Here is a 26,755-nt window from a genome sequence, read left to right on the forward strand (position 1 = left end):
CATTTATTTGGAAATTTTCATTGATGCCAAATGTTCTCACCTACCAATATGTTGATGTGCCACCATCTCCCACAGAGCACCGGATCCACGGCCAGTACTGGATCAGGTTTCTGCTGATTGCTTTTGAGCTTTAATTTTTTTCTCTGCGAGTGGAAGATATTCTCCCTCAGCTGCTTGGTGGGGGTAGATCCCTTGTGCTAGCAGAACCCCTCTATTTGGAGAGCTTGGTGCAGATGGGGGCGATGCTGCTGGTGGTGGAATTGTTGGCTGGAAGCTGTTCAGTATTTTACATACCAGACGAGCCGCAGAGAAATAGCTGGAGGTGTCCTGCTGCTCTTGCTCGCGGTGGACACCGGAGGGAGCCGCAGCACACCGTCATTTGAACACCCCTTTTTCTCTTGCAGTCCAAGCCCATTCTCAAAGAGACGTGACGCTGCATCTGCAGGCCTTCATCCTGTATGAAGCATCTCCTCTTAGCTCTCCTCTTTTTCAGCCTACTGGATTAGTAACTGTTCAACTTGTATTTTGTGATAGAAAATAATCTTGATTTCCTTCCCTCCATTCCTTGACATTGACAAAGATTGCTGGATGCCCTTCATGGCTGGGAGAGACGAATACTTCACATACTTCTGCACGTTCCCTTCTCACTGATGTTGCTTGTTTTCTGCTTTGCATGCTGCTGTCCTCCATCACAGGGTATCTTGGGGGAATCTACAGCTGATGACTCAAGGTAAAGCACTCTTTCTTCTAAAAGTTTAAAAGGTATCAGTGCCACAGTATGGCGGGAAGAACTGCTCAAAAAAGAACTCTTTGCCACAGTAAATGGCATGGGTGACTCATAGAGGAAACACTTCCATATATATATTCCCTCAAGTGCTGACCCCAGTGCCTGTAGGTGTTTACCTAAGATCAGATGCAGCAACAGTGATTCAGCAAAAACTTATCTTTCCAGTTGGTACTGATCCCATTATGTTTATCTGGGATGCTGTAGTAATGGTAGCATATTTTGGATAAGATACAAAATCAGCCTTCCTGGAAATTAAAATCTCCTGGTGCATTTCACCCTGTAGACTACTGCATCTGAACAGACAGTCTAAGTGATCCTGGGGCATGCTATTTGCAAAGGTCTTGGAGACTTTTACCTCTCCTCTTGGTTTCTCTGGCCTTCCTGTATCCTCATGGTAACAGGGCATTAAGTTACATCTGAGTGATAAGAAATTAATGAACTGCTGTGAGATCTGTGAATGCATCATGTCAATAATGCAGCTCCAGTAGTCACATGAATTGGGGTTGAAAGGAATTTTCTTGGGACCTCACTGCTGATGGGCTCCTTTAATACCTGGGGTCTGACACCATCCTGCAGTTGTTCCACTGGTGTTGCTGAGGTCATCAGTGGGTAGGGACATGAGTTAAAGGCCAGATCCATCTATCCTCAATTTTGGGAGCTTCACATCCTCATCACATTGTGGAAGAGTGAACACTGCCAAGTACAGGAGCCTAGACACACAATTTGTCTCTATTTTACTCATAGTCATGTTTTCCCATCTAGAAAAATAAGGAATTCTTCACCCCTTTATTTCCAAATCAACAAGGCAGTGCTTAGAGGGCAGGTAGTCTTGCAGTCACAAAATACACTAAGGTAGTCCATGAAATTCTAATTAATACTTCTCAGCTACTCCACATCTGTTTGGCATTGTGAAGAACTGAGCACAAGAAAAGGAAATCAGTGAGCTCTTTGCTCTTTGGTTGGTGATTTGGCCCTGTGCTTCAGGCTTCTCATGGCGAATGTGGTTATAGCGAGTTGTCAGGGCCTTCTTTCTTCACTGGTGGTGCTTTGGGGTTTCCTTCTCTGCTCTTTCTGTAGTTCTTACTATCACAAACATCCTTCCTTTCTGATCCTTTTGTACTGTCTCAGGGTTGATTCTTCCTGGCTGTTTCACCTGTTTCTCCACCCTCTCCTTTCTCCAAGGAGCTGAGCTCAAATACAGCTTTTCTCAGGGAACTTTTTCCAAAACTGTTCTCTCAGGGGATGCATAACATTTTAAGCTTAACAAACATATAAATCCCTCCTGCAGGCTCAGTTATGTGTCCCCATACAGACTCTGGAGCACACAGAAACACCATATTTAATTCAGCTGGTGCAATTTTATACACAGATGAGGCTGCAGACACAAGCAGAACACCAGCAAGGACATGATGGATTCTTCCTTCCCTTCTCCCATCTCTTCTGGACATCACAAACCCTGGAGCAAAGCCAGCAGGATTAATCCTCCTGTTGCAGCCCAGCAATCATGCCCTGGAGCAGTAACCAGAGCTGGCTGAAGAAGTCACTGCTGGGAAGTAGAGCTGTGTCTTACACCGACACAGACAGGTTCACAGAGCTGCTCTGGCACAGATCAATTCACAGCTGAGCTTTCCAAACAATACAGTATCTGTCTTAAAGTCCAGCCTCTTGTACCATTTTATTGTCATTTAGTAGTCCTGCATGGTGGAAGAGATTTTAGTGGTTGTGTCTACCCTAACAGTCCAAAGCCAGCAAAACTATATTAATTATATTTCAAAATAGCATACCCTCTAAGCTTTTAAATATCATTGGTGAAGGGGGCAAAGTTGTCAACTTTAAAAGCCATTTACTTTAAATTCTGTAATGTTTATGAAAGATCTGTTGTCAAAGCCTTTTTAAAAACTGGCCACATTCAAAATATTCAAACTGAATATGTTGAAGTTCTCTGTGTCAGCATTGACAGCACTCACCTTGCTTCTGAAAGGATTTAAATAAGAAGAACAAATTGTACTAAGTCGAAGAAATGCAAATGATGTTATATGTTAGCAGACAGACTGATGATGGTTTACATTGTGGGGAAATTAGGAAGCACCACTTTCAGGTTTACATCCCTCCATTTCCTATACCTTCACAGGGACTGTAAAGTCTGACTTAAATATTCATTTGTGCTTTATTCTACAGTTGACATTACAGGAATCTGAACAAAGATTTCGGGAATTACTGAAACCACATTGATATAAATCATTGTGTTTCCTGTAGGTACTGCTGACTTCAAACACGTCACCTGAATTTTCCTGTGACCTTCCCTGGGCATAGTCAATATTCTATTCAATAGCAGACTGATGTCAAGGCAAACAATGTTAATGAAAATCTGTCCTGATGTGAAATGTGTACATGTAAAAGGCCTGCACTGCTTTAGCTCACCTCAGCTTTAAAGAGATGAAAACAGCAACAAATATAGACCATTCTATATATCAACATCAACAGCACCTTCACAACATGCCTGTAAAAGGGCAACACTGGTAGCTTAAAAATCTACTTTGGTACTATTCTAATGATTTCTTGCCTCTGTCCATCAATGCAGCTGCCCTGATATGTATCTTCTTATGAGAAAACCTTCAACTATTTACTCTTGAGTTTTCTTGCCATGTCTGCCATCTCAGGTTTCTCTCCAATTTCATTCTTGGGGTTTTTTTTTGCTATGTTTTCTTCCTCCTGCATCTAATCCCATCCCCCCCCCCCCCCTTTCTGCATTATTCCTTTGATTCTGTATATGCCTCCTTTCTTTCTTTCTTTTCTTTCTTTCTTTCTTTCTTTCTTTCTTTCTTTCTTTCTTTCTTTCTTTCTTTCTTTCTTTCTTTCTTTCTTTCTTTCTTTCTTTCTTTCTTTCTTTCTTTCTTTCTTTCTTTCTTTCTTTCTTTCTTTCTTTCTTTCTTTCTTTCTTTCTTTCTTTCTTTCTTTCTTTCTTTCTTTCTTTCTTTCTTTCTTTCTTTCTTCTTTCTCTCCCTCTTTATCTCTCTCTTTCTCTCTCTCTCTCTTTCTTTCTTTCTCTCTCTCTCTTTCTCTGTTTCTCTCTTTCCCTCTTTCTCTCTTCTTTTTCCCTCCCCACAAGTGCTGTCTCCTGGTTTTTCTATCTGAACAAGCTTTTCTGACTCTGGCGTTCTCTCTGTCTCCTTGGTTTCCTTTCAATCGCCCTCACTGGAATGTTGGCAGAAACATATTTTTCTTTGAAACAAAGAGACTAAATAAGTAAAGGAATAAATAAAATAGCTGGAAGCAGATGGGAGGTCTCCATTCCAGGAGGGTCTGTATTCTGCGAGCTTTTCTCACTTCCTAGCAAAGGAGGAGATAGTTGCACTCCCTGCCCACCCACCCTTGCCTCACAGGGAGCCAGCCTTCCCCCTCCCCTGGTGTGAGGACCTTGCTGGGAGTGATGGATTGCACTGCAGCGAGGGCTGGGAAACACTGCAGGGAGAGGAGGGGGAGGGATGAGGAAGGAAGGGGAGAGGGAGGGAAGAAGGGAGGAGACTCGCTGCCAGCGTCAGCCTAGGAAGGATGTAACGGGGCTGATGAGGAGACACGAAGGGGGGATTGGAAAACGAGGATGGGGAGGGCATGGCTGGGAGAGCGTGCGTTTCTGCAGGCAGCACGGCTCCGATGAGATTGGTGAACCCAGGAATGATGGAGGCACCAGGCAGTGGGGGCAAGGCTGGCACTGGGCAGCAGGGAGACGGGCGGGGAAAATGGAAACGACATAGAGAAAGGGAGGAGGAGAGAAAGTCGGAGCTAGAGAAGATAAGGCTTTGGTTGTACAGCAACGACAAAAGGACACAACTCTGGAAATCTGGATTTTTTTGGAGCTGTAACAGAGGAGGCAGTGTTGATGTAGAAACACTCAAAAGGTCAAACAAAGCGTGCTGCAAACTGTACTGAAATGGGTTTTCATTGCACTCCGAAGGGTGGTAACGGGATGACCTCTGGGCAGTAGCGAGGTACATCTATGCGGCCGAAGCTACTGGTGATGGAGCTTGCAGCGTCTGGCTGCAGCGGTTTCATTGCCCTGTGGATTTTGGCAAGGGGGATGCGTCCTTTTGCCTGGGCACTGCGAGGAATGCAGATGACCTCCTCCCCACTGAACCAATTGCAAGTGCTGCTGAAACATGAGTTGTCATTGTTTGTTGCCTTTCACGCTTCTCTTCTCTCTCTCTCTCTCTCTTTTACTATACATTTCTCCATCTGTTCCTCATTCATTGCCCAGATTTTTCCTCCACCTCTCCGTTTCCAGCACTACCTTCATCCCTCCCTTCCTCTCCCTCTCCCCTGCCCACTCGCAGGCGCAGGGCTGGGAAGGGAAGGGGCTCGGCGGGACCCGGGGCTGGCGGGGATGGGGAGCGGGGCGGGGGTGCTGGCAGCCATGCGAGCAGCCCGGAGAACGCTGTCCCGCCCTACAACTTCGCGGAGAGACCCTTCCCCCTCCCGCCATCCACTCATGCTCCTCTCGCCATCCCCTCATCCCCCTCTGGCTACAGCTGGCTCTCCGCCCCCCATCGCAGCGCACCAGCTGCCGTTTCCAGCTACACTGACCTAGTTTTGGCCTCCCTGCGAGGCACCTCTGTGCCCCTCCTCCCTCAGCACCTGGCGCAGGAGAAGGGAAGGGGAAGGGTCCCCTGGCACTGCAGGGAGCCTCCTGAGCACGGCTCCCATCATGGCGCCGGACCCTGCGAGGGGAGACCAGAACAGGAGATGCAGGCGCCCGCCCCTAATCGGCTCCATCGGCTCCAGGCAGGCGAGCGCAGTGGAGCGGGGTGTGTAAGCACCCTTGCTAGCGGCGAGAGGGGGCATCAGCCAGGTGAAGAAAAATGAAGAAACTGCTCCCCACGAATGAGAGAAGACAACCCTCAGATTGCCAGCTCTCGTCAGCTCCGGTGACAGAACTGCCGGACACAAGAGGAAAACACTAACACGACTGGGATAAACTCGAGGACATTTAACCTGCTGCCTGAAGCTCTTTAGCTCGGAGGGCAGATGTTTATCAGACTTAATGCAGCAAAGTGCCTGCGAGATATAGCCATCCTGTGGTTGCATCAGATCCTTCCCAACAGGCACCGAAATCCAAAGTCATCACTGCAACAGCATTCATCAAAAGACAATGGGGAAGGAGACAGCAAAGGGCAAAACAGGAGTCAAAAAGAGGTAAAGGAGCAGGAAACAAAGGCAGGCAGGCAGGAACTTTCTCAACTTGGTAAAGGAAAAATGCAGACTGGGAAAAACAGCTGGAGAAGGGGCCAGGCAGACGACAGGGACTGGAAGAAGAGAGATACAGACAAAATGTTTTCCTTTCAAATGAGTGTGTCCATCGAAAGCACATTCACCCTTCTGTCCAGCTCCTCAGTACCGTTCTGTTTCCCTGCAGCAGAACTGCAAATCAGTTGGGAGAAATGCACTCCTGCCTTGTGGAACTGGGAGCTGCTGGTTATATACCAGTCTTTGAAGCTTACCAGCTGCTATTCATCCTTCCCTTTGTTTCTGTGTGCAACTATGCCCGCCTGGGCTTCTTTGTGTCTCTCAGTCCTCAAACTGTGCCCAGAATAAGGATAACAGGAGCCTCTGACCTTCTCCAAAGTTACCTATTGAATGAGATGCATGCACTCCTCCCTTATGTCCCCAAACGGTCGCTGTCTGTCAGAAAAGGTCTTTCAATGCCCCTGCAAGCCCTTTTCTTCTGTCAAGATTGTACCCTGAGCCTGAGACTCGTCTCAGATGCTGGGAAGAAGGGGTTCCCATTCCTTCTATTCCACCACATGCAAACACCACCGTTATTTTGTCCCAGTATTTACAGCAAAATAATTATTTCCCCCCGCAGTAGCCTGCTGGCTCCCTTCCCACTGCCTGGCATAGGAAACGGGCAGTCGCGCCCTCCCCTTGCCGGTGCGTTCGGCACCGGCCGGCCCCCCAGCCCACGACTGCAGTCCAGCCCTGCAGGGGTTCAGAGGTCCCCGAAGGGCGCTACCCGGGCAGCATCACCCGCGCTGCCCCGGCCCCTCTGCCCTCACGCCGCTCCGCCGTCCCGGGGCGCTCCGAGGCCGGCCCGCGCTGCCGCTGGCGGCACGGCGGCGCTGGCAGCCAGCCCGGCGGCAGAGACCGCGCAGCCGCCGCCGGCCGAGCCGGCTGCCACGGGCAGGGCCGGGCTCCTCGGCACCGCCGCCGCCAGCGCCGCCGCCGCTGCCCGCAGCGCCCCGCCCGCGCCCGGGCGAGGAGGATGCGGGTGCGCGCTCGGGTGCGGGGGGCAGCGGAGGCGAGCCTGGGGCTGGACCCTCCCGCGCTGGAGCACAGCCTCCCCACGCCGACCCCTCAGTGTGTCCGTGCCGGCAGCTGCGGCGGGCAGTGCCCACCGGGCTGGCCCCACCCCGACGCGGGGGCAGAGGAGCAGCTCGGCACTCGGTGCCGCGGGCAGCAGGGCATGGAGCTGTACATGGGGAGCAGGGCCGCCTCTGGCGTGGGAAGCCCGTGTGTGTAGGGCAATGGGCTGTGTTTATGCCGAGACATGGGTGAGTTCGGGTTTGATGAACCACATGGAGTCAGGCACATGGGTGACAGACCCACCTGCAAGCGGGGGGTTCACATTCTGCAGGACATGGTGTGGCACTGAGTCAGTGAAACTTGGAACTTTCTGCAGACCCCCTTTGCTGGGAGTCCTTTGTGTTAGCAGTAGTTTCTCCATTTTCTATCTTACAGTAGTTAATTCAGAACAGGAATTAGTGTAACAGCAGAACCAATGAGAAGCTGGGGTTGTATGAAATTAAAGATGAATTTGCACCACTTGGCATAGCCCTCGTTTTACATGGTATGAAACAAGAATGATACGGCCATTTTCCTGTTGAAACACAGGCCAGAAGTTGTTTCCCTTCAATGGACCATCTGCGTTCACATGTGAGCCCAAGCATTCATGTGTGAGCACAGGCCTATACCTTGCCTTCTAAATATTTTTTTTTTTACTATTCAGTCATCCAAGAGGGAAGCAGAAACATCGCTATGAGACTCAGCTGACCAAATGAGTAGCTACTGAAGACACAGGGGAGCACACAGCACATGGGAAAATGAGTATAAATAATTAGGCTTAGCAACATTTGCAGGCTGGACTTTCCATCATTGTTACATCACAAGGTCACACACTCAACTAGAGACAGTATATGAAACTTTACAATGTTAATAATGGGATAATATCCTGCAGGCTTTGGCTTCAGGACTAAACAGCTGGTTTGCAGTTGTAGTGAACTCAGTGACAAAAGATGTTTCATGGAATCAACCGTGCAATCAGAATTTGCATACATTAAGGCTTTGGACCAGTCCTTACATTATGCATTACAGAGTGCATGGGAAAAATCTCAAAAGAAAGGTGCCAGGATTTGTTAGTGTTCAGAGGCATCCATTCCTTGTTGATACTACAATTATAATTCTTCCCTAAAGGGTGAAGCTTGGTATTCTTTCTGGACCACTGACACTGGGGGCACTGTCCAATATTGTTCTTGCACAATAAAATAGTAAGAATTTTGTTCTGAGAAGAGATAACACGAGAGACCTTGCCTTCACTGGCACAAAAAAAAAAAAAAAAAAACAAAAACAAAAAACAAAAACAAAAAAAGAAAAAAGAAAGAAGGAAAAAAGGAAAAAATTAAAAATAATAGAAAAAATAAAAAAGGTCTTGCCTAATTCTTGGAAACTATAACATCTACATGTAACTCAGTTGTAGTGACAACTCTTTATTAAAAAAAGAACTCAAAAGCTTCTGCAGCAGTAGGCACATCTTAGGTTGGCACATCCTAAGTAATAAATTGACCCTTTCTTCTGCTCTACCTCTCCAGAAAGGGCAAAAGTCTCTCATGACTCATTCCAAACTCACTTAGATTTCTAGATGATAGGAAATTGTTCTAGAGATATAGGGTATACAACCTGGGACAAAGCTCAACCAATACAATTACAGCAGCTCAACGAACAATAATAAAAAGGATACTGGGCTACATTTTTGCATAAGAGAGCACTAGGAATGTAAGTGGTAGTTGGCAGAATAAATTGTTACTGATAATTGTAAGACCCAGCTGAAGTATCCCAAATGGTTTGAGATCAAATACCTTACTGTTACCATGACGAGTGTTTTTCCTGCACTTGTAGAATGACTTCCTCTTAGATGTCTTATAACCAAACATGCATTTGTATGGCCAAAAATCTACATTCCTGAATTCCCCAGCTGTGCAATTCTCCTCTTTCCACAAACTGCTAACCATGTTTGAGCAGCAGAGGCACCTGCTTTACCACTTGGCTGCTTACTGAAATATATATAAAAAAAATCTGCTATTACTGTGTCACAGTAGTTATATAAATCCTAATGCAGACATTTTTCTTTCCTCTTTGCTTTATGCTGTCTCAAAACCAGCATGCGATTCTTACTCTGAAATACGTGTGCATGCTGGCAATGTGCAGTTGTTGCACAATCTTCAGCAGAGCAGCGATACCACAGTAGCTCTTTGTTAGCAAATTCTCTGTGTAAACAAACCCCGTGCACCTCACAGCCTGAAATTACAACTTTTGAAAGTGCGAACTTCATGCACATGGGAACTCTGTTCTAGAAGGCTTCAGAGTGTAGTAATTCTGTCAAAAAAGTAGTATTTTGCTTCTGTCAAAACAACAAAAATGCTGTCTAGCATTTTGGTGTTCTTTATCTATATCTATTATCTATTGCTAGTTTACCCTGCTGGTACTTGCCTACGATTGCCTCCTGCTCTCAAGTTGTACTTTCAAGCTGGCTTTGAAGTGGGTGATAGTATCTTTTTCCTTATACTCTTGTACAGAGTCAGAAGGAGGGGAGCCTGAATTTGGAAGTGGTTTCCACCTTGCAGCTGCTAGAAGCCAGAAGTCTTGGCAAGCAACACAAGCAGACAGGAGAGCATTGGATGATGTCTGGGATTTTGGCCTCTGACATCACCTGTGAGGTAGCCTTGCCTCATACTCATTAAGCAAATAGTTTTCAGAAGAGGTGCCTGAATCACATGTGAGGTTTGGGGAGTAGGACCCAGATGTTTGTAGAACAAAATGAACAAACTGTCGTTCAGGTGAGAGAATTAAGATGGGTAGGACAGCACTGCCACATGCTGAAGGGGTAGAAGAAAGCAGGTTGAATGGGAACATTCGTGGTAGGATGGGTGTTTGGGAATGACCAGTGGTTGTGTCCCATATTTGCAAAGCTGGGAGTGCAACACAGGTTATTGAGGAACACACGTGTTGCTCCCCTGGTGTGCAGTGTGAGTGTTGTGTCTAGAGGTTCTGAAAGTTGGGTGAAGGAGAAGTTCACACAGGAAAATGTGAAATATACAGTTGATACAATATAGTGAATGAAAAGGGTGTGGTACCGAGGAAACTGAGTAGGCGTGTCACAGAAACTGATCAACAAGGTGTGTCAGTTGATAAAGGGGATGTGTCATATTTGTTTGCTGCCAGCAGTTATTATTTTAGAGAAGTGACAGCAGCAAGGGATGGTGCAGCCCTGGCTACATGCTGGGTATGTCAGGCACATGATGCTGTATGATGTGCGGCATGGGGGACATGTCACAGGACATAAGGTGAGAGGACATAGGCTTAAGCTGTGCCAGGCAAGGTTTCTGCCAAATATTAGGAAGAATTTCTTCACTTTCACACAAGAAAGTGTGATTAGATATTGGAAAGATCTGCCCAGGGAGGTGGTGGAGTCATTGCTCCTGGAGGTGTTTAAGGAAAGACTGGATGTGGCACTCAGTGCCATGATCTACTGCCATGGTGGTGTTCAGTCATAGGTTGGACTCGGTGATCTCAGAGGTCTTTTCCAACCAAATTGATTCTGTGGTTCTGTCACACATTTACCTGTCACACAAACTACAAGGGTTCTGGCTTTGCACACCACATGCCAACAGCAGTAGCGACAAGCACAACAGGTGTTGTATGTTTTGCTGCACTGACAGATGGAGCAACTGGGTGGGCATGGCAGGATCTGGGCTGGGGTCTGCCAGGGCAGTCGGAGCTGGACCAAAGCCCAGTCTGGGGTGGGGGAGAAGGGCAGGAGTGGGTGTGAGGAAGAGCATGAGGAAGAGCTTTGTCAGCAGGCTGTGGGATGTGATCCTGCCCCTCTACTTGGCCTTAGTGAGGCTGCATCTGGAGTGCAGTCCAGTCTGGGTTCCTCAGTAAGGAGAGACATGAAGCTCCTGGAGCAGGTTGGAGGGGGAATGAGGATGATGAGGGGACTAGAGCAGCTCTCTTGCAAGGAAAGGCTGAGAGAATGGGGCCTGCTCAGCCTCGAGAAGAGAGGGGACCTTAGCAATGTCTATAAGCAACTAAAGAGGGGATTCCAAGGGGATGGAGCTAGGCTCTGCTTGATGGTGCCAGCCACTAGGTCATGAGGCAACGGGCAGAAACTGATGCTCTGGAAGTTCCACCTGAATATGAGGAAGAACTTCTTTGCTGTGCAGGTGCCAAGCACTGGAACAGATTGCTCAGAAAGGCTGGGAGTGTCCCTCACTGGAGATATTTGAGAACTGTCTGGACACAACCCTGTGCCATGCGCTCTGTCTGGAGCGGGCAGATTGGACCAGACGATCACTGCGGTCCTTCCAACCTGACCCATTCTGCGGGAGGCCTCAGCCGTTAGACAGGAGTGGCCTCGGCCACCTCAGCGGTGCTGCCGCCGCTCACGAGTTCAGGTCGGTTCGGGTCCACCCGGTTCGGTCTGATCTGGTTCGGTCCGAGCCGGTTCGCGCCGAGCCGGTTCGGGCCCGTCCAGTCCGGTTCGGCTCGGTCCGGTCCGAGGCATCCCGGCGCCGCCGCCCTCGCACTCCCCCGCGCCCGCCGCGCGCGTGCCAAGCCCGGCCCGGCCGTTACGGCACCGCCGCCGCTTCGCTGTGAGGCGGCGGGAGCGAGCGCGGGCGGCGGCGGCGGGCGGGGGGCTCGGTGCAGGGAACAGCCGCGGCCTCCTCGCCTCAGCCGCGGGGAGGAGGGACACCGAGGAGGGGGAAGGCGGGGTGGTGGTGGGGGGGACGAGCAGAGCGTCGCGTCGCGTCGCTCGCTTCCCTCTAGGACCGCGCCGCCGGCGGGGAGGAAGGGGGGCGTCTCCCCGGAGCCTTCGTCGCCCCGCGCCCTCCTTCCCAGGCCCGGTGCCGGAGGGGGTGGGGGTGGGCGCCCCGCGGGTCCCCTCAGGCTCGGCGGTGCCCGGGGCGGGTGAGATGTCGGGCTGAGCGGGCGCGAGCCCGCGGGGGTGGGGTCCGCCGTGCCCGGGGAGGGGGCGGGCGGGGGGGTGGTTGGGACCGTCCCCTCACAGCCGTCCCGCCCCGCCGCGCTGCGCCCATGGTGATTGTGCTGCATCCCCCGCGCGCGGAGCGGGGCGAGCTGCCCGCGCCTCCCCGCCGCGCCCGCCGGGGCGCCCAGGTGGGTGGCGGAGGGGGAGCGGCGGCGGCGGCCGCTCGTGGTGCGAGGGGAGAGGGGCGGGAGGGGCGGGGGGGCCGCGCCCCCGGCCCGGGACCCGCGTTCCGCGGGCGGGTCGGTCGCGCTGCGAGCGCGGGGTGGGTGGGGGCCGCCGCCCCGCGGGCTCGCTCGGCGGCCGCGTCCCCGCACGGGTCCGTGGGGGTCGGCGGTGGCTGTGGGGGCTGATCTTCCCGTGATGGAGCCAGGGGGGTGTGTGGCTGGCGTTGGGTCTGGCAACAAGATCTTCCCAACTAGGTTTCCTCTCCCCTTTTGTTTTCCGGTGTTTAAAAAAGAGCTGGTGGCACCTCGGTGCCTTTACTGCCTGACATCTTACCAGGGGCTCCGTGTTCCAAGCGTGCCACTCTGTTAATCTTGGATTGGTTCCATCATTTAAGCAAGCATCCTCTAGACACGTTATTTTGGTTTGGTTTTTTTTTTTTTTTTCCTTTTTTTTGTCACCGTTTATAAACCGCTGTTTATTTTCTGTGGCAGCGTGGGTTTTAATGTATGGGAGTACATGCTCCTTATGCATAGGAATACACGCTTCTGAACTGAAATGTACTTTTCTCCAGTCTCATCTGAATCCTAAGGGTTATTCTGGGGGAGAGGTTTAAAGGTTGAAAGGCTCACAAATAAATAGGAATAGTTTTTGTAGGTTTAGAAACTTAGTTTCCTCATATGTTCCCCTGTAGGTACGGATTTATCTATCCATTGAACGTACATTTTTAAGTAAAAGAACAAACTGCTTAGCTTTGTGGGCTTTTCCCCCCTCAGAATTGCTTTCTGTGATAGTATATTTGTGTAAAATACTTAAAGTTGCACATTTCCCCTAATTATGTTCATGTCATCATTTTCTTTTGACTTTGCTTACTGTTTTGAATAGCACCTTTTCTTCCTTTGGGATTTAGTTTATTTCATGCCTTTGTATGTTTATGTCTAATAGGGATGTCTCTTCTTTTTTTTTTTTCTCCCTAGGTGTTGGTGACTTCAGTCATTTAGGGGTTTAGTTCTGAGGAAGCAGAGACACAAGGATTGAGTTTCTTTTACATAGAAAGCTACAGCTCTTCACCAGTACTCTTTTTACTCCTTCCCATCCTTCCCTGCTCCGTAGGGGAGAACAATTTGGGAATTATTTTAAACATTCATTTACTCCCGCTTCCCTCCCTCAGAAATCTACCCTGGTCCCAGAGGCATCCGCTAGACAGTGCCTGACAGGACCAGGAGAGCGTTACCATTGCTTGCTTGCTTTGGGAGCTTCAGTAGTGCCCTTCCCTCCTTTGGGGTGTAGTGCAAGGAGGCACCAGAACACCTCCGTGCCACCCTTGTTGGTTAGTCGAGGATCCAGGAAAAGGGGTACCTAGCAAGACACGTGACCTCCTTAAGGGAGCCAGAACTGAAGCAGCACTTGGCACGCTGAAGGAAACACCCATCTTTAGTGTCTTTTTCGTCTTCCACTCCTTCCTCACCAAATTTCTGGTAAGTCTCTTCAGCCCATTCATTCACGCAGTGCATGTTTCCCTTCCCCCACTCCAGGCGCTGGGAGAGGCATGCACGGAGACTGTGGGGTGGGGGAAGGGAGGAGGGAAAACTGGCTGTGTACACACGGATCGGGGAGGAGAGGGGGTATTGCTGTACCACACTGCGGGGGAACCTGGCACAGGTGGAAATGCAGCTGATGTGGGAGGAAATGGTTGTTTTATTTCAGCCGGGCGTGCGTGCGCACACAGGGACAGTGGAGGGGCGTGAAAAAGCTGAGAGCCTGTTGTTGGAAAAAATACCAGGACCAAAGTAGGAGGATGGCTGATACTGACCAGTATTGGGCTCATGTTGCAGGGAGGAAAGAGAATGAATTATTCGGTGGTGATGGGGAAGTGGGGTGTGTGAATGAGGAATCTTGCCTTCTACTTGCAAGCGTGAGCACAGAGGTGGAAAGATGGGGGATGTGGATGTCCGCCTTTCAGAGGCAGCCCTGCCTGGGAGGATTGCTGCTAGCATCCTGAACATCACTCAGTGCAAAGGTGGAGACAAGGAGATGAAAGCCATCGTGGGGAGTGCAGTTGCCCGTCTGCAGGGGTGGGAATGAATGGGAACAATTAATATATTCCCATGTCCTTTGGCTGTTGCAGTCTACAAATCTCAAAGGGAAAAGGAGGTGAATACTGTGATGTGCTTTCAAAGAGGTGTGCTTGGGGTTCACCTGCCTGCAGAGACTTTCAATTCTCCGATGCATGTGTAGAGGGTGGATGATAATGCAGCAGCAGTGGACAGATTGTGCTGCAGCTTTTCAATATATTCTATAAAATGCATTTAAATAAATACTTTAATTTTTCAGATTCTTCAGCTTTTAAAAATGTGTTCTTTCCAAAGATTCTCAAACAGTTATGTGACAGTCTTAGGAAAACTAGTTTCTGGTACGTAAAAGAGGAATTTTTCTTGATGTTGGCCTTAAGCATCACCATGAAGCAGCATTGTCAGGAACGAGTTGACTTATCTTGGATTTATTTTTCTAAAGATGTCAGTTCTTTTCTCTATCACCATGTGATATATTCATCATCCATACATATTTCGTTACATTTTCTTAAGATGATCATCATTCTGGTATCTTTGTGTGGAAAAAAAAATCACTTGTGCTTTATGCTCGAAACAGCTGTGAACTGTTTGCAGACCTGCTCTCCCTGTGACATACAAAGTCCTATTTCTGGGGTGCTTCAAATACTGCTCTCTTCTCATTAAGATGAGACAGAGATTTCCATGACAGTGTATGATGGATTACATGCTGGGTCATGTGCTGGACAACTGTTCATTAGCTGTTTAACTGGTCTGCTCTCTGAGATTGACTTTATAATTCAGATCTGCCTTGAGTGTCTCCTGAAGGAGATAACTTGAAAGCGTCTGCCAACCATTCTTAGGTCTTCACTGTCTTGAAATGCATCCTTCCAGCCGTTCTAGAAAGTGCTGTAATGGTAGACATGATTGGTTTCTTTGGAAATGTGTACTCAGTTGCAAGCCTTAGCTAATTTATGATGAAAAGGAAGTCAAAATACCTTTTCCAGCTTGAATAGCACTGTTCTGAAAATGAATATTAAGGGATAAACATTAGTGGTGTTGTTAATGTTACTCATAGTCTGGCGGGTGCTTGGAGCAATGTTTTTCCTAGTTCTTCCTTTTCCCATGGCGGTTGTGACTGTCAGTCTTTTGCTCATTCCTTCTCAATTCCCTGAGATTTTTATTGTCAGTATCTCAGATGTAAGAATTAAACATGTCTAGAGGTATGCTAAAACTAAGGTTAGGCTTTACCTCTCTTTTAAACACTGAAAACTGCGGAGTTTGTGTTATCTGCACAGTGCTGTAGCTGAGAGTCTGAGCCAAGCTCTAAAAAAGGGGCGATTCTGGGAGGGGCTGCTGGTGATAACTGTTCCACTAAGGTGTTTCCCAGATCCCACTGTAGGCAGTGGGTGTGTGCTGCAACATCAGATCACAGCTTGAGCAGGTGGAATAGCTAGATCACATTGATCCTTGATGCTATAAACATCTGGGATTCCATTCATTATTCCCATAGGGAAGACACAACCCAGACTTTTTAATTTACAAAAGCATTGAGTAGTTGCATCGTGAACAAAAAGAATATTGAATTTTTTTTGCATACTAGATACCTTTTATCTTAAGCATTTATCAATAATACATGAATTAATCAGTATCTCCTAAAAATGGGTTTCTTGCTTCATCTTAAGGGAAATACATCACGGTGAAAAAGAAAAAGAAATGAGTCTATTTTTCTCCTGCTTTTGGGTTTTGAAGACAGGAGAACGAGTAAATGAGCCATGGAGACCAAACTCCCATTCCTGGAGGGAGAGGGAGGTCTCTAATCTTCTCTGAAGAGAACAGCTCCTTCAAGGCAAAAAGAGTGGTCTTCAGAGAAGATTTCCAGATCTCTCTAGACAGCTGATCTGATTGGCTGAATTCCCTGTTATTTCGATAAAACATATTCATACATGATGTAAAGTAGAAAAGAGCACAGTGAGTGCTTTTGTTAGAGCAGCTGCTAGAGGTGTACTGCAGATTGAAGGAATGTGGGAGGAAATAGGTTTGCATGTGCTGGGGAGGGAAGGAAGCTGCTGTGTGATTGCTGGAGTAAGGCCTGCCTTAAGCAGAATAAGGGTGCTACAGCTGAAAGTTGGGGTGAGCTTTCATTCCCTCTATAAATTGCAAGGAATCTGTTTCACGCAGTGTGTTCCTGAAGCAGTTGTGGCAGCGTCTGCTTGGCTGGAGTGACACACAGTTTGATTTTTATCACAGACCTTTTACTTTGATACCACCCTTTTTCCTTCTCCCAGTCTGTTACGTGCAGTTAAGTTTATGATTATTTTTTGCCTTTGAATTTCATAAATCTGTGAAGTAGTTATTGGAAGATTGTGCTTACTCTGACTGTAGTAGCTTTGAGTGAAAAGTGCACTTCAAGTGGCCATCTTGAAGTTATTTAAACATCTGCTCTTCCCCTTATATATACCATAGTTAACTTTGCAATAGATGCTCTCATGGATTAGGAAGTATTCTTTGCACACCCAGCATTGTCTGAGGTTGTGTCTTTTAGATTGAAATGGGTGGAGCTGATTTTCAGGGAAGAATTCTGGCAGTGATATCCAAATTCAGAGCATAATGCTTTTGTGCATCTGACTGCAGGGCCAGCTTTCCTCCTACAAACCATTTTCTTGAGAATGTGGAAGGGATTTTTAAGATGTTTGGGTTAATAGGGTAAATGCAAGTTTTTTAATGTGAGATTTCTTGCACAATCAAAATAGATTATTCGGTGGGACTGAAACTGATGAATATATTCTGGTTTTAGGAGCAGAATGTTAGAAAAAGAAATTCTTTTGGGTAGAAAAAAGAATGCTATTGGGTTGGAGGTGAAGGATCCATGATTTAGGGCCGCTAGCTTCTGTCTCTGCTGCTGGCTTGTCGCTTGTTCTACATTGAGCTTCTCAGTCATTACTTGCAGACTTGAGATTGTTACCTGCCTTTCTTATGATAAGATGGGAGCTTTTGTATATACATTTATAAAACCATTAAGATTTTGAGCAAATAAGATGTAGTATTAGGAGAGAGATGAATAGCCATACCCAAGGCATTTTTATACACCTGCTGTATATCCACATTGATATATATGGACAACCCTTCTTGACAATGTTGTAATTTCTTTCAAAAGTAGAAGATGGAGGAAAGAGAAGGATATTAGCTGATTTTTAAGGAATTAAGTGCTGAAATGACAGTCAGGGGAAGGTGGTAGTGTATTTAAGGGGGCGTTGGTGGGGCCATGTAGAGAAGAGATTTGGGAAAATTTGAAGCAGATTGGCAAAGAAAGCAAAAATGGGGAGAAAATACTTGGTTCTTGTATTAGTGTTAGAACCAGTACTGAGGGGGAAAAAGCCTCAAACCACAAAAAGCCAAACTAAAACCCCAAGCAGGCAGAAATATGCGATGGTATCTGATTTATGTATTTTTTCCTTATGGCTGAGGAATCGTGTGCGGTGCGTTTCCCTGCCCCGGGCGCTCTCCCGCGGGTGTGTGGGACGGGCCCGTCCGGGCCGGGGGCAGGGCGGCGCTGCCCGGCAGGGGCGGCAGGTGGCGCTGCTGGGCGCGGCCAGCCCTGTGCGAATGGCAGCGCCGGGGGCAGTGCCCGGGCCCCGGGCCGCGCCTGCGGCGGGGGCATTCCTGCCCAGAAACACAGCCTGTCCCGCCGCCCGGCGCAGGATGTTGCTCCAGGAAGTTCCCTGTAAACTACCGCCTCCAGACATGCATTGTTGAGGGAGACACAAGTGGGGCAGGGTCTGAGAGATGTCAGCCATTGCCAGCCCAAGCCTCATCTTGTCATTTTCACTTCGAGCTGCTTTGAAGAACAAAGAGGTTCTTGAAGAGATCAAAAGATACTCCTTATAACCTCCCACACCCATTTTTCTGCAGGGAGCAAATGCTCTTTTTCCTGCTTTACCTTGAACATCTTGACTGCATTGAAGGGCTGGTCTGGATCTGTGATCGTGTTTCCATAGCTTCTGCCTTTTTCCAGTCTGTTAGTGTGAAGAACTGTAGTTCTTGGCTTTATTGCTGCACCTCATTTACCAAATCAATGAAAAAAAAGTCAGTCTTTGTGTGTTGTTACTATGGTTCTCAGTACCATGAATAAAAATGTCCACTTAAAATTTTATTTTCTTATTAAGAAAAGGTTGTTGTGGTTGGAAAAAAAAAAGTTTTTTAATACTAGAAAAACCTAACTGTTTCTTAAGGTTGTAACTAAACAATCCTTTGTCCTAAGACCTGCTGCAGAAACTAAAATTCTTTGTAATATCAAGTGACAGCAATTATATACTAAAGGTGGTTTTATATTTACATTGTGTGCTGGCAGCAGTCATTTTGACTACCAGGCAAAATTCCTGTTTCTATCTCAGAATTCAGTTCTGCTAGGAGCTCATGTCAGTTACATTGGTGAAAGTAATGATTTTTTCATCTTTACTTTAATAAGAAAGTTTAAAGGTGGTACAGAAAACTGTTCTGGTTTGCTCCAGAATTCCTGTTCCCTACATCATGCTTGTTTTTCTTGAACACAAAGGAGTAGTCCATTTATGCACCTGTAATTGGTTTACAGCTTTAAAAATAATTCAGTAAAAATATATTCAGTCAAAAATAGTCCAAGTGCTCCAAAGCAAAAGGAGCAGTACCTTGCTATTATCTCTTCTAACCCTATTGAAATTCTTCAATTGAAACTGTGTTTTCAGTTCTTGGGCCTGAATTCATTAGTGCTGTTTATGTGTAAAGGTGATTTAAAAAATGTGATTTGAACCAAGAAAGGGCTACCACTGAAACTCTGGCCCAGATTTTGCTTTATTTTGCGTGTGTTAATGTTCTGACATTTTTTTGGTGCTCCTTGTTCCATTGGTTTTTCCATTATTATGTGTTCTGGATACTACTTCATATAGTTCTAAGTATATCTCACAGCAGATGTGAAATATTTGTGAGAGAAAAACAGTCCTAAATAGTTACCTGGAACATTCTGTGGGAATGAATTTCTGTTCTTCTGGTCTGCTTTTTTAACCTAAAGGGTTTATCAACACTCTACTGTTCTATATGTGAGGGAAAGAGACGACTCGAGTCTGTCACTGGGTTTTTAGCAGTGCCTAGGAGAGGGGCAGAGTTAATAGAAGGAGTTATCCTAATCATGAAGCTGAAATTCTGGCCTTCAGACGTGACCATTCAAATTGTTTTCAGTTACATATTTGTGTACTTTTTGAGGAGAAAGCTGGGATGAGGACCAAGACCAAATTTCTAGCATTTAGCGTTCATGGAATGTAAATGGATTTGTTTCTGTTGTTGGTACTTTTGTTTGCAGAGTAGGTGTAGACATTATTTTGCTTCTTGGAGGTTGGGAGTCTGTTGAAATGGACTGACTTGTGCAGAGGAAGTGGGACTTAGTAGAGCAGGGATCATGAAGATAAGAGCCAGTGTACTCTAACAGAGTCTCATCTTCTCCTCTGTCTAGCAGTTCCACTGGAAGGAGGCCTTGAAGGTTGCAAGACAAGTCCAAGATGTGCAGTTCAGTTGCTCCCAGGCTGTGGTTCTTAACAGACCGCCGCATCAGAGAAGATTACCCTCAGCAGGAGATCCTGAGAGCCCTGAAGGCCAAGTGCTGTGAAGAGGAGCTGGATTTCCGGGCCTTGGTGATGGATGAGGTGGTGCTGACCATTGAGGATGGAAATCTTGGTGAGAATGAGCTCAGGCTGGGAGTGTGCTGAAAGGGTACTTGGAAAAAGATTGTAAAATGGAGCATCGGTACTATTTAATAACAAATCCCATGTATGCCAGACTGCCTGCCATTCATCTAAATCATGTAGATGTACATCATACAGTTTTTTTTAGAAAGTATTATGTTAATCAAATATAATCGCTCAGTTTGCTAGTTTGCATTAGAAGCACTTTTACCTTTCCTCTGCAGAAAAAAGAGGAGGATTGTTTCATTTTGGTGAGTTCAGGGTAAGGACTACAGGACCCCTGAATTAATAAGAAATCATGGAGTTTCAGTACTTGAACTTTGTGGGTCACATTTAAGAGTCTCAGAGGGACTTTTTTCTTCTGTTTGTGTTCTGGCTCCAAAATAGAAAACACTGGAAATAATGTAAAATGAATTTTCAATGAGCAGTACAAAGTGTCACGGAACTAGGGGTTATAATGTGATGTAACTAAAGCATGCTGCTGTACGGATGTGGAGTTATGTGAATTCCAAAAACAGTGCTGATAAAGTATGTGCATCAAATAATTTGAGCTATTACTACAATTTACAGTGTTAAAAACTAAATGGTAAGATTTCTGTTCTATTTTTCTTCTAGCTTTTTTTTTCTTTTTCCTGTGATGATTAAAAAGGAAAAGTAAAATGTTAAGTTGCATTAGAAATGTTAAGTAAAAGGATTATTACTATCTTATTACTTACTATCTATTACTGTAGATAGTAAGCTTATGTGATGGGAAGATACTAATACCACCAATGTCAAGCTGTGTAACACTTATAATTTATTTCTGTTTCAACATTTTTTAATTTGGATTTCCTAAAGCAAGGAGATTGCAGTGGGGTTTTTTTTACCTTTAACTCTTTCATTCCTCTTCCCCATTTATCAGTCAAAAAACATGTGTTGCTGGAGATCCAGGGAAGAATTACATTTCTGAAAGTTGTATTAGATTAATTTTGTGTGGGAAGAAAACATGAAAGTCTCTCAGCTGTGAAGAAGAGGCTGCCATGTAGACCTTGGTCCTCTTTGGGTAATCTTATGTGGGAAGGGAATCATAAAACTGACTCTGGGGAAGAACTTTGGTCAGAATTTATACCCTATTTTGGCATGAATCAATCAACTAAAAACACATGCATGGTAAATCCAGTACTTATTATTCTGGTATTTCTAAACTTCTGTTTACCTTTTTTGTCTTTTAATCTGCGGAGTCATATGATTTTTATCACAGATAGAAATTCTGTAGGATGTCTTCAAATCAAGGTAACTTCTTGTCAGAAAGTCTGAGTTCTGAGCGTGCTTTCCTTTGGACAGTGTGTGATGGGAACATAGGCATTGTGGACTGTAGCTGCAGTCTCTGAAATGCATAATTAGTCCTTCAGCATTTCAGAACTGTTTTTTATTTCTTGGTGATTTCTTGTTTTCTGTCTTGTGTCTATTTTTGGGGAACTAAATAGGGCAATTGTGAATTGTGGACCTTTTTGCTCTCTTCTGTCTAATGTCTCCTAGCACTGTGTCTATTGCAAGGAAAACGATAAAAGAAATGAATGTTGGAAAACTAATATTGAAGAATGTGTAGTCCGAGAACAAGAAAAATTAAGAAAATTGCTAGAACAAAATACAAGAAAAGGGAATTATTCTCATACATAGTGTTCATTCAATATGATGTAAATAACGACCATTTGAAAAAGAGTGAGATAAAAATGCTGAAAAATTGTGGATAGAATTTTTTAAATAAGTAGTCTGGTCTGTCTAATTGTGTTGTTTTGTTCGGGTTTTTTTTTTTCTGAGGGGTGAGAATTGTCTTGTATCAAACAATTCTTTCTCTTGGAGAGCAATGAAAAATCTTCTCTCTTAATTTTCCAGTTGTGTTTTTTCTAGAGCTTTTGCTTTGGTAAAGATTTCTGCTAGAGGACACAAGCAAAAGCTTTGTGTTTAATTTTCCTTTTTAAAAACCTCAGTTGGCCTAGGAAAAGGTGTCCTGTAACAAAATCCAGGAGGTAGTGCATTCTGTACCCTTTTTGTTATCTACTGTCGTGTGAGGGATCCAGGTTGAGTAAAATTTTCGATGACATAGAGGAGTTGATGAAGAGAATGTACCTTCAGTGGATAATCATGTGCTTTTGCTTGCTTTTCTATTATTATTTGTCTTGAAAGCTTGGCAATTCAAGGCTCAAACTCTGAAGGCAATGCATGATATTGGAGGAAATAATAGTTGGGGTTTTTTCCATATATTCACACTTTGATTGGAGCTTTTTTTGTCCTTTAAAACCAAGAAAATTTCTTAAGTAAATTGTTAGAAGAATGTTAAATTTACACAGTCAAGTTGGATACTACAGGGTGCTATTTAAAACCTCAAAAATTTGGTATTTCTTTAGATGATAGAGTCAGGAAACCTTCTTGTGGACGTGCTGACTGTCAGGAACATGGCTGGAGACTTCAGAGACCAAAAGTTTAGTATAAGATATTAAAAAGCTTGAATTATTTACTTCACAGGGGTAGAGTGGAAAAGATACTTCTAAATTTAGGAAAATTGAGCAGAACCATGGGATACATACATGTGAAAATTGTCCCTTCCACAAACCACATGGCTTATACCTTAACAGTAGAGCACACTGATGCAGATATCACTGATGCTCAGGCCAAAGTCAGAAGCTTTTGTGATGCAGAGATTTACAAAATTTGTGTCTGTCAGACATGATAGGATTTACTATAGCCAAAGAGAAAGGGGGAGGAGGGGCGTTGTTTCACTCAGTGGATTCAGCAGCAGCCACTCCTTGGGGCAGGTCTCTGCTGTACTGCAGGGCAGGATGGGAAGTGTGGCTGGATTCCCAAAGCAAAGCAACAGCATAGGCCCAGCAATCCCTGCTAGTTCCTTTTCCTTCACAGCTGAAACTCAGGATGACCCAAAATCCCAAGCACCCCATACAAGCCCCGTATCAACAGCCACATGGTGAACGTGTATGCAGCTCAAGATCCACCTTAGATACCTCAACACAGCATGAGCCCAGACGTGATTGTAAATCCAAGTTAAAAGATGTAGAATTCGTTTTTCCTTTTTTAGTCTAAAAGGATGTTCTTAAACTGATTTATGCTTAAATGCTTTTGGAAATAAGTTCAACAAGTGTTTTTTGAAATTAGCAATGGTTTATGCCTTACTTGAATAGGTGTCTGCTTACCCAAGCCATGCACTCCTTTATCTTTTCCACAGTGGCAGTAGTACTCTGTAGATTTCCAAGGAAAAAGCTGACAAAAAATAAGTGGAGGAGTAGAGCTGTATAAATTCTCTCTGCTTCTCTGGTGGGTTGAGTGTGCTGAGATGGTTACTGAATCAGACATGCACAACATTGTTGCACAGGAATGGACCAGAATACGTGTGTGGAAAAAAGTGGAGGGTGATACTGGGCTGGTTTGATTTAAACTTGCGCTGTGTAGCTGTAGCCCAAGTTTCCTAAGAGCTAAATTCTTGAAGCTAAACCACTCTAGGACAATCTAAAGTGGAGCATCTGTGTTCCTCATGTCCTTTTCCAGCATTGCTGTTGCTGCTTGCCTTGTAAAGGACTTCATGTCTCTCTTGACTTGCTTTCATGTTGTACCTCAGATAATTAAAAAAAAGCTTCTTCTCTGTCTGCTACTTTGGAAGATCTTGCATTTGTGTGAGTTGAGTTGGCCAATCCAATGGAAGATTACCTCCAGCAAATAATTAACAGTTTTCTGTTGGATTAGATTGTTGCACTAACCCTTTTTGCGGTCACACGGTTCCTAGTTCTGGTACACAGGCAAGGAAGAATGGGGTGTTCTTTCAGGGAATGGCTTGATGTTGATTTAGCTATAGGTCCAGAAATGCTTCAAAACAGGAATTTTCTTGTGGTTGGGATGTCTGATTGTGTCAGCTTTAGGATTATTTTGTTTGTGCATGGCATTTGGTATTTACCAGATGTAAGGATTACAAACTGAAATGTCTAGTTTTCTAATCTAGTTTGGCAATTTCTATATTTATTTGAAATACAAATACAAATAGCAAGTAATGCAACAAAACTCTGCAGGACATTTTTTAGACATTTATTTGAAGTCTTAGCAGTGAGTCCTGTCTAAATGTGTACTTTTAAACTATATGTCTAAGCTTGCTAATGCAGTGATGTAACAGGCTTGAGGAGTTGCAGCTAAACAAATTACAGCTTGTGAGCAGGGGTGTGTAGTGTGAGATGAGGTGGAGGTGAGGGAAGCTGGTAGGAAAATCCCACCCTATAAGAGGACTTTGCGGACAAGAGACAAAACATACCCATGGATTGTCTCTTCATTCTGAATATTCTTTCTTTTTCCGTGTGTCCAGGATTGAGTAGTACCTTTCCCCAAGGACTCCAGACCTTACCTGTAGGACAGCATGGTTAAAGAACTATTCTTCTGTGAAGAAAATGTTAGGGATATTTGGATCCTTCCCTCATTAAAAAGATATATAGTAATATTTTCATTAAATTGTTTTGCTACCAGAACAGCAGAAATTGGAATTCACTGCGTCAGCAATTTACCAATACCTTTATTGTAGATTTTTGGAATCTCCATATTTTCTGATACTGTCCTGTGAAGGAAAATAGTTTTAAGGAAAGTAGCTTTGATGAACTTTGAACTGTTGAAGATGCTGGAGTGACTTAAGTATAAAACAAAGTATTACCTTTTCCTAAGACTTACTTGGCTTTTCCTTTGGGAATGTGAAACCAGATGGTCAGCTTAGGGGAGGAATAAAAAGGGCGTAAGAGTCGTGTATTCTAAAACAGTAATACATTGTGCACAGTTAGCTGGCTTTTCTTCAGTCAGATGGGTAGCATATGGAAACAGATCTCTTACCTTCATTTTTTCTGCAGAGGAAGTATTAGAACATAGATTCTTTTAATTTGGTAAAGGTTAGTCTGCTGGTTTAGGCATCTGATTTAGGGTTTCCAATGTGGGCCTGAACTTTGCAATGGGAGGCAGTGTCTTGTTTCAGTCTTTCATCTTGCAAGATGTGCTTTTGTTTTGTGTGATCTATCCTTCATTTCTTATTTAGTTTGAACTAGTAATGAGTAGTTGTGATCTCTGATTTTTTTTCACACACTGGATTAGACGTAATTTGAAATAAACATGGAGGAATTGGCTTAGTTGAAAGATTTCTGTAAAGTATAGAAAGCTGGGGGGAAAAAGGTAAGGATGGATAACAAATTCTTGTGTTTCCATGTAATGGTAAGAAAAAACAAAAAACCACCTTGAATCAGCTAGATCCATGGCAAGAGAGGGCTTTTACGTATATGAAATGGTTTCCACATCAGAATATCAAAACTCTTAATATTTTTGTACAAGAGGGAACATAGTCATGTCCTCTTCCTTCTGGCTATGTCAGTAGTCCCCTGGCACTTGTTAGTCCAGCAGTGCACCTTAATGTAAGAGCTTTTCCTGCAGCATGCAGCAGTGGGAATGATGGAACAGAAGCAGGCAGGCTTGGCAAGGTGCCTTTTTGAGCACTGCAGAGTTGGCCTGTTTCCTGCTATTAACTACAGCCAGAGCAGCCATTACTTCCTCTGCAGAGTTGGGAAATTGGTTTGTGACTCAAGTGAGAGCAGGAGAAGGAACGGCATTGTGTGCAAAGGACTGCAAGGTGGTTAGGCATGAGGTGGATTTTGTGCTGTGGAAAGTGCTGGGCTTAGAATCACTTGAAACTTCATTTTCGATGTTCTTTCACTGTGGAAATTGATCACTTCCAGTCAGATTGATGCTAAAACCGTAAGCATTACTGTTAGGCAGCTATGGACTATATAGAGGAGATTTTGGAATGGTAGCTCTGTTTAGAGGTGGGTGTAATCTAGTATGTGACACCCCAGTATTACATACCCAAGACAAACACATCTCTACTAGAAAAAAAGTAACATTTGCTTTATTATCATGTTTTAATAACAGTGCCTTTCAACAGTTGCCATGTATGTTAAGAAGAATTGGTTTGGTTTTTTTCAGAACTATGACACCAAAGACAACTTTCTTACAATGCATATAGAAATAAAGGATTTATACTCTGTAACCATCCTGGGTGTTCTTGCAGTTTTCTTCCTTCCTGTCAGGGATTTCTATTCTTATGTGAATGATTGTCATCTTAAACTGATGCTAAAATAACAAAGGCTAACAGTGAATTTGATCTTCTCAAAATTGTTCTGTTTCTTCAGTATGTCACCAGTTGCAGATATGGGCTCAGTCCAAAGCCACCTTGGCAAGGTAGAGGGGTAGGAATGTTTCTGCAGGGAGGTATTTATTATGTTAATTTCAAAGGGCTATGTTAAGGTCTGAAGTTTTTCATTTGCATGTGTTCTAGAACAGCCAGCCAGGAAAATGAGACTTGTAGGGCACATCATCTTGAACATACGTGCATGTCATCATATCTGAAAATGCCAGAAAACATTGCCAGATTTTTAATTGTTGTAAGAATTCTCAGGAGTGACCATCTGGATGATAAACAATGTAAAAAGGGACAAAAGCAAGATGAAAGAAGTGTTTCCATACATCCTAGATGAGAAATGAAAATTAGCCTAACATTTCACAAGACAGTCTAACTGGTTGGGGGTTTCTGTGTCACTTTTCCAACAATCCCTGTTCCAGTGCTGTGTCACCTAAGCAAGTTTTGCTGGCACATTTGTCTGAGCAGTTGTATTGTGAACTGAGTCTGCATACTGATGTGGTTTTAAACCAGTGTGTTCTTGGTGGC

General features: G+C 45.0%; 1 protein-coding gene across 6 annotated transcripts in view; it reads left to right on the top strand.

Moving 5' to 3' along the window:
• The first annotated feature begins 11,368 nt into the window (after positions 1-11,368).
• The window catches only part of RIMKLB (ribosomal modification protein rimK like family member B), a 50,996-nt gene continuing 35,609 nt past the window's right edge, over positions 11,369-26,755 (top strand). For 2 of the 6 annotated variants that reach the window (XM_063148652.1, XM_063148653.1), the window contains exons 1-3: positions 12,145-12,229; positions 13,241-13,741; positions 19,794-20,014. In XM_063148652.1, coding sequence (XP_063004722.1) covers positions 19,840-20,014 — 175 coding nt within the window. In that variant the 5' untranslated portion in view covers positions 12,145-12,229; positions 13,241-13,741; positions 19,794-19,839. Of the gene's footprint in view, positions 11,509-11,933; positions 12,023-12,142; positions 12,230-13,240; positions 13,742-19,793; positions 20,015-26,755 lie in introns of those variants that run through there. The other 4 variants (XM_063148650.1, XM_063148649.1, XM_063148651.1 and 1 more) reach the window with 4 other exon arrangements.

Source organism: Melospiza melodia, chromosome 2 (genome assembly GCF_035770615.1).
Source record: "Melospiza melodia melodia isolate bMelMel2 chromosome 2, bMelMel2.pri, whole genome shotgun sequence".
In the NCBI taxonomy this organism is placed as follows: Eukaryota; Metazoa; Chordata; class Aves; order Passeriformes; family Passerellidae; genus Melospiza; species Melospiza melodia.